The 17502-nt window shown below is 34.7% G+C and overlaps 3 protein-coding genes across 3 annotated transcripts in view; 2 read left to right on the forward strand and 1 right to left on the reverse strand.

Moving 5' to 3' along the window:
• The window catches only part of LOC136823231 (histone acetyltransferase KAT5-like), a 33727-nt gene extending 18398 nt beyond the window's left edge, over positions 1-15329 (forward strand). The window contains exon 10 of the mRNA XM_067079411.1: positions 15104-15329. Within this exon, the coding sequence (XP_066935512.1) occupies positions 15104-15320 (217 nt within the window). The 3' untranslated portion in view covers positions 15321-15329. The remainder of the gene's footprint in view (positions 1-15103) is intronic.
• On the forward strand, positions 10912-11677 carry LOC136823224 (uncharacterized). The gene has a single exon (XM_067079405.1). It carries the CDS (start codon positions 10931-10933, stop codon positions 11675-11677), a length of 747 nt encoding a protein of 248 aa, XP_066935506.1. The 5' UTR covers positions 10912-10930.
• Positions 12030-13392, reverse strand: LOC136823287 (uncharacterized). Its single transcript, XM_067079468.1, has 2 exons — positions 13281-13392; positions 12030-12917 (listed from the first exon to the last, which is right to left on the reverse strand). Exons 1-2 carry the CDS (start codon positions 13292-13294, stop codon positions 12209-12211), a joined length of 723 nt encoding a protein of 240 aa, XP_066935569.1. The 5' UTR covers positions 13295-13392; the 3' UTR covers positions 12030-12208.
• Positions 15330-17502: the final 2173 nt, after the last annotated feature.

The raw sequence follows: 17502 nt of genomic DNA on the forward strand, positions 1-17502 counted from the left end.
CAACACACGCTAAAAGTACACTAAAAGTTAACCCGATCCGGATATAAACTTTAGAAATCGGGGAAACACGGCTTACGTAATGAGCATATCGGGGTAACATGTTTTTTTCGCTTTTGGTCTGATGATGGTGAAAAAGCCTATTTGAATAATCAGCTCTTGGCTGACTAATAAAGTGAAAAAGAAATGAAATTAACAAAGAAAAATAAATTTGTGTTGCAATTTTGCGATTACTTTTTAAACTTGAAGAGCTTTCCATCATAACCCTAGGAACACATTTAAGATTGTTTATATGAGAATATTTTACGCATATTCAATGTACTAGACTTTAAAGCGTTTGGGCTTCATGTAATTTCACTGAAAACTGTTGAAATTGAAAAATTGAATGGGTCGTTTGATACACGTATTCGCTAGCAAAGATATTTTTTTGTATTTGCGATTATTTGTTGGGAAAAAATACATTTTAGTTGCAACCTTCATGGCAAAACTTTTTTAATTTCGCATGATTTAATTAAACAGAAAACTAGCCATAAATCTTGAACTACTCTTCAGATTGACCTTGTATTTAGAATGTAGACTCACTGGAAGCATTGAAATAGGTTGATAAAACAATAACTCCAATAAACATCCGGGTTTAATTTTTCAATTTTTCAGTACAGGGCGATAAGCATTTCCCTTTTTTGACCGGGGCGATCTTAGCCAAATTGAGGTTTAGTATTACAAACAGGGAGTATAAAAAGCATTAGAACAATTTGAGGCTTAAAATAACAATAGTAGTCATAGCATGAAAAGATTTTACTGGTTTTCATATAAAAAAAACTGTACCCCGGTGAAAATTTACCTCAAATTTTCCAACCCGGCGACTTTTCTCAGTCAAAAACCTGCCCCGGTGAAATCCTGTTATTTTCTTAGTCGTTTTTTGACATAGTGATCTTCTAAGCTATATTTCTCCCATTGGCTTCTCTGCAAGCCGTAGAAGTAAAGAGAAACGGAAAGTAGAGATTCTAAGCTTTCTTTTGATATATTGTGATGTAATGTTTTGATCACGTGGTGAGGCAGCAGATTTCGGAGAAAAGGTAGAGAAAAACACTGAATCAAGATGGCGACCAAGAAATGGGTTTTTCAAACTTACTGCTAAAGTTCTTGGATTTTTTGACTGGTTTAGGCCACTTTTCTTCATGGAAAAATTGTTTTTATAATGGCAAAACATCCAGTAAGTATATCTTATATTTTGTGTTTTGTTTTTTGCATAAAAATTCCATTTATTTGTCATTTTGACCACTTTTCTCGACAAACCATCGGAGTCGACCCAAACTTACAGTACTTTTTACCTTTTATTCAGGTTGGAGCATGGAAAGTGGACAAATTCAATGCAAAAGTGTTTTCTACACCTCATATGAGGGGAACAATTTGAAATAAAAAAAAACCTTAAAAAGATCATAAAAATGAAGATGAAAATGAAGAAGAAAAAAATGAAGATCTTGTAGAAAAGTGTTATAACTTTCATTTTCACTGGAGAGATTCCTTGATCTTAGGAGATCATCACTGTGAAGAAATTTCATTAAAATATTTATTCAATTTAAAGTTATAATACAAAGTTAATAAGTGATTGACCCCAAAAAACAGCAGAAAACAGTGTTTTTAGACGTCAATCAGCTTATAACTTTGTTTGATATCTTTTGACAAAATGATTTTTTTGAGGAATTTTTTTCACAATAATGACGTTCGATGTAATATGATGATAATTATATAATGAAAAGAATTTGCCTCAAAATAAAAAAGCTTGAGAAGAAGTCAATGATTAAATGTCTACTCTTCTTTGCTTAATTGTATGGGGGGGGTCATTTTCCATTTTATGACTTTTTCCCAAAAGTGTCAAAAACCTTCATTTTCCTAGGGAAAATCACTAAAATCACACCAATAACCCGTAAGTATTTTTGTATGGAACAAGTTAAAAATAAAATTGAGAAATTGAGGCTCAAGTTTCGGCATAATGCGTCTTTTGAAAAGTGTGCAATATCGATATCGGTCTATAGAGAGATCTTGAAATATAAAAAATAAGCAAAATAAATATTATTAAAAAAGTACTACAAAAGTAAAATTTTGGCTTGAATCAAATTATGTAAATTCTCTGTGAAAGAAAGAAGAAAGATATGAAATCCTGAATTAAGCTCTGAATTAAGAAAAACCATTAAAAAATGTCTAATTAGAGTAAAAAGTTTTCAATTTTTTTAGAAAAGTATAATAAGATTATTCAACTCAAAACTATCTTTGCAACAAAGCATTAATTTTAGTCATTTTTTTTCCTTCAAGAGAGTTATACGTATCAAAATGTATGGACTGACATTTTTTGACATAGAGTTATTTTTGCTTGATAAAATATTGTGGATTTATCCGAGAGTCACTTTCTTCGTTTCAAAGACTCATCAGAAACTCCTTCCCAGGAGCGTTTGTCGTCTTTGCGACCTGCATTATTTCCAGTATGGCAGGAAATGGTTTTTTTAATTCGTAATCCATTCGCATTGTAACCAAACATATGTTGACGATGATTGCCAAAATACTGCTCCAAAGTGTCCTGACGAAATCTCTCTGTGAGAACATATTCTACTCCACTTTCTAGCAAAAAGCTTGTGACATAAATAACTCAATAGTATGTTCGCTTTAGTCCTTCATAGCTTTGCCAGGAAATGAACACTTTTGACTTTTCCGTTTGGCTGAATTCACCCTGCCTTTTCTCAATTGATGCCTACCAATTTTTAAAAAACCCAAGGAAGTGTTCAATTAACCACTTAAACCTTGAATCGTCAGAGTAACGATAGGGCAGAAGATTGGGTTTTAACGTAAATTTTCCTTCATTCATACAGCAATCAAAAAAACCGTCCATAAATTCACAAAGGCTGGCTGTTTCCTTGTAATCAGGAAAATCCTTTCTCAAGATTTAGCTCATTGATGAGCTGAGTACCTGGGCTGCAAGGTTCACCCGCATTTTTGAATAAGGAGTGAGTTTGATGTGTTCGAGTGTCAATTTGTTAAGATATCTGATCTCCTTTTCCGTATCTTTTATTTTTTTGATGTGCTGCCACATCAGATGATCTCCATACTTCCACATTTGACGGGTGTAATTTTCGTCACCACCGGAGGAATAAAGACAATTACGCACTGTCTTGACTAAATGAAGTGTGTCAGAGAAAAAGTAAATAAATCGATCCCTTGCAAAAAGGTTCTATTCTATTCTATTATGGTTGAGTTACAGGAGGCTCTGGGAGCCCATTCTCGCAACTATAGATGCTTTGAGTAAGCATCCCGTCAGCACCTTGAACTGACTACCCAATTCCCCTCACATGGCATGGGTTGACCCGGGCGAAGGTTTGTTCACTTGCCAAGTGAACCGTTGTGAGTGGGAATCGAACCTTGGTCGCCTGTACAGAAATCAAGGTTGATGTCCACTATACCACAACACCTCTAGGTTGATTGTCTTGTATACAACACTCTCGTCAATCATCTTTTCCAGCCACTGATCAAAGGTTTTTTCAGGCAACATCTCTAGAGTGGCTTCATTCATTGAGTCTACGTTGATGTTTGAATAGCAGTCCTTTTCCTTTGATTCCAAAAACATTGATTCCATCTTTCTTTCGGCAACGGTCTGGACGTTTTAGGGGTCTCGATACTTTTTTTAGGCATGCACAGTGTTGGAATTGCTCCTGGACGAAGAGTCTTTTTGGTCAGTTTGGCTCCAACGCCTAAAATATATACCAATTATGGACAACCAACAACAAGACTCAATCATAAATAAAAGCTTGAGAGACACTCTTAAATGCCTAAAGTGAAGTTGAAAAAGCAAATAAGTATTCTCATCACTCATTTTTCTATAAAATCATACAATTTGGCAATAGTATATTATACCGTCAATCCAGCCATCTTTCGCACAAGGCATATAACATTCACACCCCCAAAAATCAACATTTTTCTGGTCTAAAGAATTCTTATCTCAAAACTATTGTTCTGTTTTGTCTAAAAACCTTAAAACGAGTTACTAAATTTTAGATTTGAAGTCACAAACCCCAAAAAACTTGATGAAAAGGGTGTGTGAATGTTTTATGCCTTGTGTGAAAGATGGCTGGATTGACGGTAATAACTTACGAGTGGTGTAATCATCTTTTTTGAAATGTCTCTCATATGCCCAAATATTTCCTTTTGCAATCATATTTTTGAAGGTTGAGTCTTCCTCTTTAGTTGACGTTATGGCTTTCAAAAAGTCATTTCTCCACTTTTTGTGTTTTTCATCTCTGGGTTTAGAGCATGGAAGCCTGAAGATTCCAATGGGAACATCAGTGTTTTCATCAGGGTCAGGAGGAATATTTTCGTCAAAGTTTTTATCAGATTTTTCAATGTCTTTCTTCTTTTTATATCTTGATGTAGTGCATCCTACAATACTACAATGGGCTTCAGTCACGTTTATTTCAAATATTAAATACTTTTGTATATTTCAAAATAAATAAACCAGCCGAGGCTGGAAGGTCAGCCAATAGAGATTAGCTAGATAGCTTTAATAAGTGGGTTAACAGATGTAAGAGATGCACTGAAACAGAGTAGACTAAATATGTTGAATAATGTACAAAATGTGAAACATTTGATAACTTGATTTAAAATTATGTAAAACAAGCCTGAGAGCCAAGCACTGGCAGTGTTTTTTAAAATTTAAAACAATGTTAAATGAAGACCAGATTGATCTGTTTGTTATGGCTGTGCAAGTTGTGGCGAGAGTGTGCATGTTGTGTAACTTGACGGCAGCCCGCTTTCGGCAAGTCTGATAAGAGATATCTATAAACTGTTATCGCCATTCATTCCATTCCATCATTCAGTCAAAATGTGTGCCAAGGTTAGAAAAGGTTAGAAAAACACAATCTGCGTCCGGAACTGCGTGAAAAATAGTTTGATCAATTTCAAATACTGTTGACCATGAAACTTTCTTATCTAAACTACAGCATTATGGAATACGAGGCATTGCAAATCTCTGGTTTCGATCTTACTTAACTAATAGGAAACAATATGTGTCAATTTCTGGACACGATTCTTCAAAACGAACTGTTAAACATGGAGTTCTGCAGGGCTCTGTATTAGGACCACTACTCTTTCTAATTTACATAAATGACCTTCCTCAAGCTATATTGAATAGCGAAACCAACCTCTTTGCTGATGATACCTGCCTTCTTTCGTCCGACTCAAATTTGAATTCACTCGAAACCAAAGTGAACTCTGATCTAGTTAAACTTTCTTCTTGGCTTCGTGCGAATAAAATTTCTCTTAACACTGCGAAAACAGGGGTCATTTTGTTCAGAAGCAAACATAAATCTGTACCTTACTCTATGAATCTTTACCTTGAAGGACACGTCTTAAAATTCACAAAGCATGTCAAATATCTTGGTCTCATTCTAGATGAATTTCTAGCCTGGAATTTTTACTTTGATCATTTATCCACAAAGCTTAGAAGATCTAATGGTATTTTGTCCAAACTACGCCACTTTGTTCCACAACTAGTTCTCAAAACTTTATTCTGTGCTATATTCCACTCTCATATGTCTTACGCAACAATTATCTGGGGACAAGGCCTTACTCAAAACTCTCGAATAGGAAAATTACAAAAAAGATGTTTGCGTATTCTAACTTTTTCAGATTTTAATGCCGAGACTTCCCCTCTTTTTCAAAACCTAGAAATTCCAATTTTACCAAATACTGTTATCAAATTCAATATTCAACTTGTACATCAAACTCTATCTAATCTTTCCCCTGAAGCCGTTACAAACGTGCTAAACTACAAAACCCTGACACACATTTATCACACAAGAAATAGTTACCTGAAACTTTTAGAGCGCCCCAAGGCAAAAACACTCAACTTTGGATTGAAATCCATAAAATATCAATCACTTTTAAATTGGAACTAATTATTATTACATACAAAGACTGATCTTCGACCATTAGCTGAATATACAATAAAAAAGAAGATTAGAGACTTCCTTCACATCTAATCCTCTCGCATACCTTGAAAATGAAAGTTCATCTTTACAAAACCTTGAAATTCACATACAATGACAATTCAATATTTTCCAGGTCTTTCAATTGTTGATGTCATAATTTTGGGAGTTTCTAAACGTCGACCAGAACTGACGACCAGCGACCAGATAAATTTGGGTTATCGAGTTTTTTCTCTTTCTCCAACGTAGAGTGTCTCTAATCATTTGAATATTATTTAATATTGAAGAGTAAGCTCACCCCTGCCTCGTCTAATGTAAGCCACGTGCCAAATACGTAAAACAACTATTTCGACGCTCTTGGAGCTTGATTATGGTGTCAATTTCTATCCTTTTGTATTATCAGCATCACAATACAAATCAGCACAAATTTTTTTGAAAATGTTTTGAGAAGCTTTGTATTTCATCATCAGATTGTTAATTCGGTCGAAATTAATCATTTTGTCAGCATAAAGACAATAGAATAATTGATTAGATTCATATCTCTAAAACTGGCCTTCCCAATTTTTTCCTACTTACAAGTTCAATCTATTCATACTAAAGGCATCTCCTTTAGCATAATTAAAATATTCTGTTTAACAAAGCTTACAAACATTATACTTTGTCAATATTTTTGTCAAATAGTGTCACTTTGTCAAGAAAATGACTGGTTACTTCAAAGGTCACATTTTTGTATTCTGAGGACTTGATTTAAATATTCTCTACGGTGGAGAGAACAGATAAACTCGATAACCCAAATTTATCTGGTCGCCGGTCGTGGTCGCTGGTCGTGGTCGCCATTTCTGGTCGAAACTTCCCTTAATTTTTTTTTTGTATTATTGTTATTATTGGACCTACCTCCGGGTACCCCGGTGGAGGTTCTATAAATTAACCTATGTCCGTTCGTTCGTTCGTCCGTCTGCTACCAGCTTTTTACGATGGCCCCTAAGGCTCACCACGCACTTCCAGTTCTTATAAAATTTGTGAACTAGAACTGTCTAGGGTCATGGCCCAGAAGGCTCACGAGACACTGCGCACTTCCGACTTTTTTTGTGACGACACTGCGCACTTCTAAAAATATTTTAGAGACGCAAAAGTCCCTCTCGAAAGATATCCGTAATGGTCAGCAAAATAGATACCGAGTTTTAATAAATGAGTTGATGATAATATAACGAAGAGGATCGGAAATCCCGAGTTAAAGAACCGAGTTACGAAAAAAACGAGTTATGACGTTATTTTCGGAAATAAATACTGACGTCATTTTATATCTACCTTATGAAGTCATTCTCAATTTCGTAACTCGGTTTTTTTCCTTGAATTTGAAATTTCGAGTTATTTCTGGTATTTTAACTCGAGTATTTTTCCTCCCTTTGAATTTTCGAGTTATTTCTCGTTTTTTAACTCAAATTCAATTTTCGTTCTCTTAGATTTTCGAGTTATTTTGCTTCCTGTAGATTCTCGACTCGAGTTATTTTGGCGTTCCCAGCAGAAGGCTCGAAAACACGCACTTCTAGTTTTGACAAAATTGATATTTGGTCACTTTTTTCTTCCCCGATTTAAGCCCGAAAAATTCCCCGATTTTTGCCACTGAGGGGAAGTTTTGCTGACTAGCACTTAACTCGGAAATTTTAACCTGTAACTCTTGATATGAACAACTCGGAAGTATTAACTCGTTTTGCGCAACTCGACATTTGTTTTAAAGACCAAAAAAAAATTCATTGCGCGGGCCGCTCGTTTGGAAATTTCCCGCCGTGACAAAAAGTCAGAAGTGCGCAGTGTCACTTGAGCCTTCTGGGCCATTGACTCTAGACAGTTCTAGTTCACAAATTTTATAAGAACTGGAAGTGCGTGAAAACTAGAAGTGCGTGTTTTGAGCCTTCTGGGCCATCGTAGCTTTTCTCAAGATTGGCTCATTAGTTTTTCTGATTTTTTGCACAATGATGCAAAATGGCAATGCCCAGAACGTAACGGAGCCCGATTTTTGAGAAAAAATTTATTTGGGCAAATTTGGGCCAAAAACTACCTAAAAATAGGGTTTTTTGGACTTTGTGCAAATTCCTGTCATTACTTTTTTCTAATTTTTTGTACAAAGATGGAGGGCAAGATTCTGTAAAGAATGGCTGAAGTGGTTTTTCCTGGAAAATTCTTATTCGCCTTAAAAGACGGATTTTCGTATTTTGGGGAAATTCCCTTTAACCAAATAAGAAAATATAGCTTTTCTCATAATTTTCTTTCAGATTTTTTGCACAATGATGCAAAATGGCAATGCCCAAAATGTGACGGAGCCAGATTTTTAAGGAAAATTTTTTTGGGCAAATTTGGGCCAAAAACAGCTTAAAAGGTTTTTTGGGCCTGAATGGTTTAAGTGATTTTCGTATTTGGGGAAATTCCTTTTTACCATTTTACATTATTCAACACACAAGCTTTATTTTTCCATTCTGAATTTTTGTACAATAATTGTCACTTTTTTCTTATTTTCATCTAATGTTAATCATTAGGTAGGTCCATTCAGCATGTTGCTTGTTTTTTCCTTTTTTCATGTGTTATTGTTTATTTACGGTTAGGTATGTAAACATTGTTTTTATTCTGATTGTTAAAGTTTAAATAGTTTTAATAAAATACCTCCCATAATGTTATTCGACATGACCAGCTCACGCGAAAAGGTGTTCATTCCATTTGATTAGACGGTATATTGGATGGACTCCTGGCCTGCATTCCCTCCCCTAATTTATACAAATTTAAAATATGTAAATTTTTAATGATATGCAGGCGAATAAATTACTTTGAATTGAATTGAATTGAGTTCTAAATGTCAGAATTTATCAGACTGGCTAGCATCTTACTCGTAATATCAATTTCCTTAATTGCAATTGGTTAAATAATGCATAGCCTTAACTCTATTTATTTCTAAAAATTATTTTCTCATGTTTTATAAATTGCTGCATTTATAAGGGCTCTGACCATAGTGAATTTTTAATATTTGCCACTTACAAAATATAAAGTTCGACTTGATGTAGCCCACAAAACTGTAGCATGTTATACGTATTCTGTTAGCCGAATTATCCGTGAGTCTTAAAATTTAAGAATTGCAATGAAAAAATTTAATGAAGAAGAAAATGAAGACTTTTGCGAAGAAGAGTATTTCAACTTTGAAAAGCTTAGTATCGGCGAAAAAAAAACATTTTGAAAAAAAATTTGCGGTAGATGGTGTATCTTTTATCGATTAGTTTTTCGGAAAAGTTTTGTAAAAGCTTCTTTGTCTCAAAATCTTGAAAATACCGGTTTTTGACCAATTTTTCATCAATTTTTCATCCCAATATTTCATAGAAAAACACTTATAATTTTTGATACATCAAAACTTTCAAATAGTTCAATTCTTTGCAGACAATTTAAAAGAAATTCGAAAGAAAAACGTTAATTAGCCATTGAAACTTAGCATTTTTGCAAAAGAGGGCAATATAACATTCTATTAACATCTTTTTAAAGTTCATAACGTCATTTTTGTAATTAAATTCTTACTTAATTACTCTTAAGGGGTTTGATCTAAAAAGCAATTTTTAAAAGCAATTCTTTGTTAAAAGTGTTAAAGAACCTAAAACATAACTTTTATGTTCAAATACAAAAATCAATTTTCCAACTATGGTCAGAGCCCTTAAAAAATCTATAAGAAGTTTTACCTGCCTTATTCGTTTTCAAATTAATAGGTTCATTAATTTCTATAATTATGAAACTTTTCATTAAAGCATATACCTTGTCTTAGCTCATGTTTTCTTAAATTTCTTAAATAGTCTTTCTTTGATTTTTCTTAGTTTTGAAAACTAATCTGTAAAGTCTAAAAGTATTTTCGGAGCATCCATATAAAAGTATTAATCCATACTCAAATTATACTATCCTCGAAGTATTAATAAACTACTGATGTCCTTAAGCAAAATGTTCAAAAAACAGGTATTTCTTTGAGCCATCGGTAAAAAATAATAGCACAAAGCTATTATTTAAGTTCTGTGTAGGTTATCAGAAAGAAAAAATTCCTTCAAGCCTATTGGACATTCTACTATTACAGCCTTGCAAATAATGCATAAAGGCGTTTTACTCGTTTTCAAAATTGCTATGAATCCTGATTTGCGGGGGTTCGGGCCCCTTCTAGTGCCACAAGTAAGCAAGTAAGTATATTCATCTGGTGGCTGTCGGTGGAGCCGGGAGTGAGTGAGTATATCCCCTTTTCTATTTGCGCTTGACCTGGGAGATTGAATGCTGAGGTGGAGCGCCACACCTCCTCTCAGCTCCCAGTAACTTACCCCCTAGATCAGATTACCCAATCTAAGCTACTCATCCGCTGAGTTGGCGGTGACCGGGGATCGAACCCACAACCCTTAGATTGTTAGGCGAATGCTCTACCGACTGAGCTATCCGGCAACTAAGGTGCCACAATTGGGCCTCTAAATACTGTAGTCTATATATTAATAGCGACCTTAAGCAAAGTGGACGGGAGGTTCTAGTACGGGGTTAAGGGAGGTCGACGTCGACGTCGACGTAGTGGCCATGTAATTTGTTAAGCAAATAATTATAAACGCGCGCCAAAAAAAACATAAACAAACATGGCTTCTTATCGAGAAACAAGGGAGATGCTTCTTTTAGCTTTTGATGAAAATCTTATCTCTGATGAAGAATTCATAATTCTTTTCAATATTCACATAAGCAAAAATCCTGATTTTCAATATTGGTTGTACAATCCTTTTGATTTGCTGATAATTTCTGAAGCTGGGTGTTGGGCAGACTTTCGAATGTACAGAAATGATGTAATTTTGATGAAGAATATTTTGAACATTCCTGACATCATTCGATGTAAAAACAGATCAGTTTGTCCAGGAATAGAAGCTTTTTGTATTTTTTTGAGGAGATTCGCTTACCCATGCAGATATAGCGATATGATTTCATGTTTTGGTAGATCAGTTCCTGAATTGAGCATGATTTCAAATTACATAGTTGAACATATTTACAGTCAGTTTGGTGATAAACTTTCCGATTTTAACCAGCCTTGGTTAGCACCAGCAAAATTGCAAGAATATGCAGATGCTATTCATGCTAAAGGAGCAGCGCTTCAAAATTGTTGGGGATTTGTGGATGGAACAGTCCGACCAATCTGTAGGCCAGGAGAGCACCAAAGGGTTGTTTATAATGGACACAAAAGAGTTCATGCCTTAAAATTTCAAAGTGTGGTGGCACCTAATGGTTTGATTGCTAATCTATTTGGTCCAATGGAAGGAAGGAGACATGATTGTGCCTTATTGAATGCTTCTGGTCTGTTGCAAGACTTGCAAAATTTTTCAAATGATCCAGCTGGAAACCCCCTTTGCATTTATGGTGACCCAGCCTATCCTATTCGAGCCCACTTGATAGCACCATTTGGAGGAGCCCAATTAAATAATGCACAAAAAACTTTCAATACATCAATGAGTACTTGTAGAATTGTCGTTGAGTGGGTATTTGGTGATATTATCAATTATTTTAAATTCATGGATTTTAAAAAAAATCTCAAAATTGGCCTCAGTCCTATTGGCAAAATGTATATTATTTGTGCTTTAATGCATAATGCAAGAAGTTGCTTGTATCCAAACACTACCTCAAATTACTTTGATGTTTCACCTCCAAGGGTTGAAGATTATTTTGCATGAATTATTAAAAAGAGACAATAAGATTTGACACCAATCAACATTTAGAAATCTTGTGAACTTTTTATTAGGATAAACAATAGGTATTTCTTATGATTTCAGCAAACCTTTTCTTTATGAAATTGATTGCAAAGAAAACAAGTAATCCTTTTAGACAGTCTTGTATCAGTTGCCCAAAATATTTTCTACACTTTGAAAGAGATTTGCATAGATGTACAAATAAATATATAACAAAAATATACGACCAGCGTATTCAATAACAAAAGATTATCTAAATAAAACTCCACAAATGCTTCATAAAAATATGTTTTTACTCCTATATATATGTACATAAGGTTAAAGAATTTTTCACTTTTCTAGGATCATAAGTTTGTAAATAGTCCATAAAGGCCCCATAAAACCAAAAAATAGTTTATCTTCTTTGAAACATAAGTTTGTAAATAGTCCATAAAACCAAAAGAATAGTTCATCTTCTTCGAAACATAAGTTTATAAATAGTCCATACCATAAAAACCAAAAGTTAATTTATCGTATTCAATTTGGTCCTTTTAGCCTTTCGAGCATTGACATGGTTAGCTGTTGGTTCTGTTCCATTTGATTGCTCATCAGCAATAACATATTGTTAAAATTGTTTTGGTCACTTTGAATTTTGGCTGCATCAAGTTCTAATCTTTTTTTCTGAAGATCTAATTCCTGCTCCTTAAATTTTGATTCGATATGGGCCTTTTCTCTCAGAAAACTAACGGTGTCGCTGCCAGAAGATCGAGACTTTTTCTTCTTGTTGTTATCATCGTCATCATCGTCTTGGTTACCAGTTTTTCGTTTTATAGTTTGGCATTGAGTCTCCATTGCCTTTTTCCTTATTTCTTCACCTTGAATTTTATCACGTTCTGCATCCTTGGCTTTTGTGTTGTTTTCAGCAATTTGGCGTGCAAACTCATCAATTTGCAAGCAAATCTCTTCCAATAAAACATCAGTTTCGGATTGTTCTGGATTTATTCCTGTTGCTGCTAACTCAGCTCGTTGAGTTGATCGAAATCGTGAGACAAGACCATTTGTTTTTTCTCGTACTGATCTAGCAGAAAGCTTGTTTTGGAAAAGGTCAGACTTGTTGAGATTGTTAGAAATCTGCTGCCATTTTTCACCTCTTTCTCTGGTTTTCTCTTTGAATTGATGAGGCTGACTGACCAGCACTTCTCGTAATAAGTGAACTTCTCTTTCATCGTTCCAAACAAGGGGCGAACTAAAAAAGGTAAAAGGGATTGACTTTGTTTAGAACGTGTTTAAAGCCTATCAAACTCAGGAAAAATTTGTAATCACAAATTGACATGCTATTAATTCTATAAATTTCCTCTTAAAACATCAGTTAATTTTATTTGCTTTTTTACGTAGGCTTTGAAAAAGTTTTAATACATTATAAAGATTTTATACAAGTTTTATTACAAGATCTATAATCTTTGTAAACTTTGTAGATAAAGAAAAATATGTATAAAGAAATTTGACATTTCTGTGTATAAAACCACCAGTTTTTTTTATATAAAAACAAAATAAGTTCATATCTATGCATGGACAATAAGTTAAAGCAACTAGAATTAATAAAACTTACCTTTTAGTAGCCATATTTTGGGGATATTAACAGATTTGTATGATGGGAAAATCACAGAAGTTCACGTCTTGATGAGTACACGATTTGGCTGTTTTGATGTTTCAGATTTCTCGGCGACGGCACATGTTCAGGGAATCCCCTTGAAAAACAGCGAGCGGAAGCGAGTTGTCATGACAACCGTGTTCTAGAACATTCCCGTCCACTTTGCTTAAGTTCGCTAATAGCGGTAGTCTGTATGTCGTTTTGTCTTTCTTTCTGTCTGTGCTACTTTCGTTTTCGTACGCAATGTTTTTGTTCTTTTAAAAGATGACTTTTGCTTCTTGCTCCACAAATGTGTTAAATCAGATTCGCGCCGTTTTATAAAGACTTTGTTTTGATTGATAGATTAGACTTTTTCTTTTTTTTCTTGCTTTTCTTTTGTTTTATGTTTTCGAATGTAAAGTAATTAACGACCTTATTTGATTTGAGACATTCGAATTCTTTTCAAAACAAAAGAAAATCTTTTAAAAAGAATCTGTTATGTTAAAGAAAAGAACAAATATAAAATAAAACACAAGAATCACATAACAAGTTTGTTAGAACAGCAACATTCAAAATACATGTTTTTTCTTTTATAAGCATAACGTTTATAAGCATATGCAGGCTCAGTTTTTGGTACCTAAACAATGGCTCTATTGTTTGTGAACAATAGAATGCTAAGCATAATGCGAGCCTGATGTAGTGGCAGACACTTGCTTATAAAAAAAAACATGTACATTCAAAAGGCGGTAAAAACTAGAATTCTTTCTTCGTAACGTAAAAAGGGACCTTTAAACATGTATGTCGATAATTGTTTTGCTGTAAATCTAAGTCATTGTTGAATTTGAAAAATTACTGAAGTTATGACGAAGTTATTTTATAAAAAACAACATAAAATTGCGCTATCGCGCTTTTTTGTCTGCGTGTCCTAGCTGCCTTCCGGGGGGACTATGGTTGCGAGCTGACTTTCGGCCCTGCCCCTCGGACCCTTAGCAGAATAAAGAGGAGAAGAAACAAGGGAAATTGTGTGAATTTTAATTCACTTTTTGGAACTAATTTGACCAAATTTCTATCTTTCTGGGGGCAGAAAGTTGAAATTTTCCTATTTTTCCAATTCTTAGTGGGACTGAAGTTTGATTTTCCGATTTTTCAAACTGCCATGTTTCAAAAAAGGCACCTTTAAGGCTGGCACATACCCATACCCTTCTCTTGCCTAAGTAGCCCCTCCCCCGGGCTGCCTCTTTTCGAAGAACGCGTGTCATGTCTATTATTTCACTCCGCTTATCTTGACATCAAATTTTTCCTAAACATCAAGAACTACGGCAAATATAACACAAGCGAAGCGAGAAAAAAAATCCAATTGCAGAGCCGTCTCGGACGTCGCTGGTCGCCGGTATGGTGTAATTTGGGAATGACGCCCTTTCTGTTTTCTGATTATTTTTGCCACAAAAATCTTTTTCAAAATATGGTTAAAAGATACGTCACCCGGGAGGGATAGAGTCAAACTTTGAAGAGAATTCTTCCCTTTAATTTTGATTTCATCGTGTTTAAGCCACCTTCCCAACATCTCAAAGGACTTTAAATGCGTTCAGCAAACAGCTAAACCGGCGTGCGACGCCGGGTACCGGCTAGTTTAGTCTAATACAATGCGCGCGTTCAACTGATTTATCATCGATGGTTTTATTATATCCGCAGATGCAAAAACAAAACATAAGTCATATAAATAGTCGAAATAATTAACCCAGGGCTGGAAGGACATGCGACAAATAATGACTGATAATTTCTGATCTGTTTTTTTTTTTCAGTGAAATATGCGAGATGACGAGTATACGAAAAGAAGATGTGATCTCCACACTCCAACATTTGAATTTATTGCAGTATTATAAAGGACAATATGTGATCTGTATAACTAAGGAGATTCTTGAGTCGCACTCAAAAGGTATGAAAAAACGCAAAATAAGAATCGATCCTAAATGTTTGCATTGGCAACCGAAAGACTGGGCCAAACGTGGTAAATGGTAAGGCTGATGAGTGAGAATGGTGATATTATTTGGTCAGTTGATGGATTGAATTTAAGTAAAACACCTCTGTCTCACAGCTCCGGTGGAACTTTTTTCCTCAGTGGGCATTAAAATTTCTATCGAAATTCCAAAGGGGATAGAAATTCTATTGTTCCAAGGTAAAAAAAATCCAGTGGGGATGGTTATGGAGTGCAATTTTTAAACATTGAATTTCGAATGGGGATGAAATGAAAGTCTATTCCCCAGTGGGCTGAAATTCCACGGTATTTTCCCACCGGGGACGACAATTTTGCCATATTTTCCAGTGGGGCTGGGGTCCCAGCGGGTCTGTGAGAAGGTGTAGAAACGAGTCGAAGAATTAAAACAAAAGTAAATGATTTCATTGCTTAACATTAAAATCAGAGCACAAGAGTGTTTCAAAGTATCGAGAACGAAGAGTCTTATCATAGCACTATGAAAAGCTATGAAAATGCTTGTCCAAATTTTCGACTATATCCATTGTCAAGGCGAGCCATAATAACCCCAAAGACGTTCATAAACGAATTAGCAGTGAAGGCTTCATAACATTAGGTTCCTCTTCTAAGGGTGCAAACTAGATGCTTGTACTTTATTATTTCTTTGCTTCTAGTGTTATCTTTAGAAAACATTTATATTTTGACCATCTGTACCTTAAAATTGTATCTAAAATTGTATTTTGTAAATATATAAGATGATTTCTATCACGATTTAAAAATATTGTCAAATTTGTGATGATGTGATTAATTTTTGACTTTTGCTTTTATAAGATATCTGGTCTGTAAACTTTTCCATCAGCTTTTCGTTCGAACCTCAAAAATTACAAATATGAACACAAAAGTGAAAGAAAACAACCAGAAACACTTCAATCTCTTCAAAGAATTTAAGTTAAGTACCTGAAAAGATACAAAGGTCACACAGTATTAAAAAGTGAAATGCCAAAGCTGAGTTCTTCGTTTGTTTTAGCATTTGAAGGCCCTTGGCTTGTTGAACTTGAAGGAACAACAACACTCCCTTTTGTAGAATCATAATGAACTAATGTCAGAAATATTCAATACGACCCCCAAAATGTACTGTATATACGTAACTAGAATACCTTGAAATAATCTGCAAAATATCTGTAGAACTGACAAAACAATTATCTGGAGCCAAAGTGATTAACGAATCCTGTGTGGTAAAAAATTATACACTCATACAAGTCCAAATTTAAGCATCAAAATGTAGTTTTATGAAGCAAAATTTTGTTGGTGCACACAGAAGATACATCAGGGCACTTAAATTCAATAAATCTAATTTCTCATATTTTACAAAATCTCCACATTAAACAAGAAAGGAGGAAGAAAAACAAGCAAACTTCCTTCCGCCTACTTTTTTTTCGAAATCCAAATATATTTTCCAATCTATGATTTGGTGCCTCACAGAAAATTTAAACATTACGTAATGTTATATTTGTAGACACTCGCCAGCTAAAAATGTCTTTAGCCGTATATCGGCTAAAGGCGGCAAATCTCTGGACAAAGGAAATATAGCTTATTAAGCATCCTCTATAAGGAGCACGAATCCGTTAGTGGATGCCAGCAGCCTATATAGAGCCCCCACCAGTCACACCTTTCAAATCACGCAAAAGAAATTCAAAATCACGTTATAACGAGTTAGATTTCCTGGCTCCTCCGATCACGCAATCACGCACTTTGAAATCTTAAATAATACAAACTTGTAAAAACTTGTAAAAACGCCCCAATCACGCCATCATGAAAACTGCTGGAGGCCACAGGAAAAAAATAATCAAATACCAAGGTTCGGGAAATATATGAATACATATGCGGAAAATACTATATTTTACCTAACTGATCACTAACTAGGGATCGTGCTAACTGTCCCTAGGTTGGGATTCGGGATATCACTAACACATTATCAGGATGTAAGTAGATTAATGGTAAACATGATCTGGATGTTTGTTTTAACTAACTGGTGAAGTTGAAATTTCACCATCAAGAAAATGCTATTCCCGAATTTTCAAAATAAAGATCAGTTTGTGTTTCTGCTGAAAACACCATTCACGAATTAAATCCTGATTTATAGAAAGCTGGTAAAATAATTAAATGTATTCGATCATTCTGTGAGCATTGGTTCGATAGCTCTCATTCGTTCTGACATGTACTTGCGCT

This window comes from Clytia hemisphaerica, unplaced genomic scaffold (genome assembly GCF_902728285.1).
Source record: "Clytia hemisphaerica strain Z4C2 unplaced genomic scaffold, Clytia hemisphaerica genome assembly, whole genome shotgun sequence".
Taxonomy (NCBI): Eukaryota; Metazoa; Cnidaria; class Hydrozoa; order Leptothecata; family Clytiidae; genus Clytia; species Clytia hemisphaerica.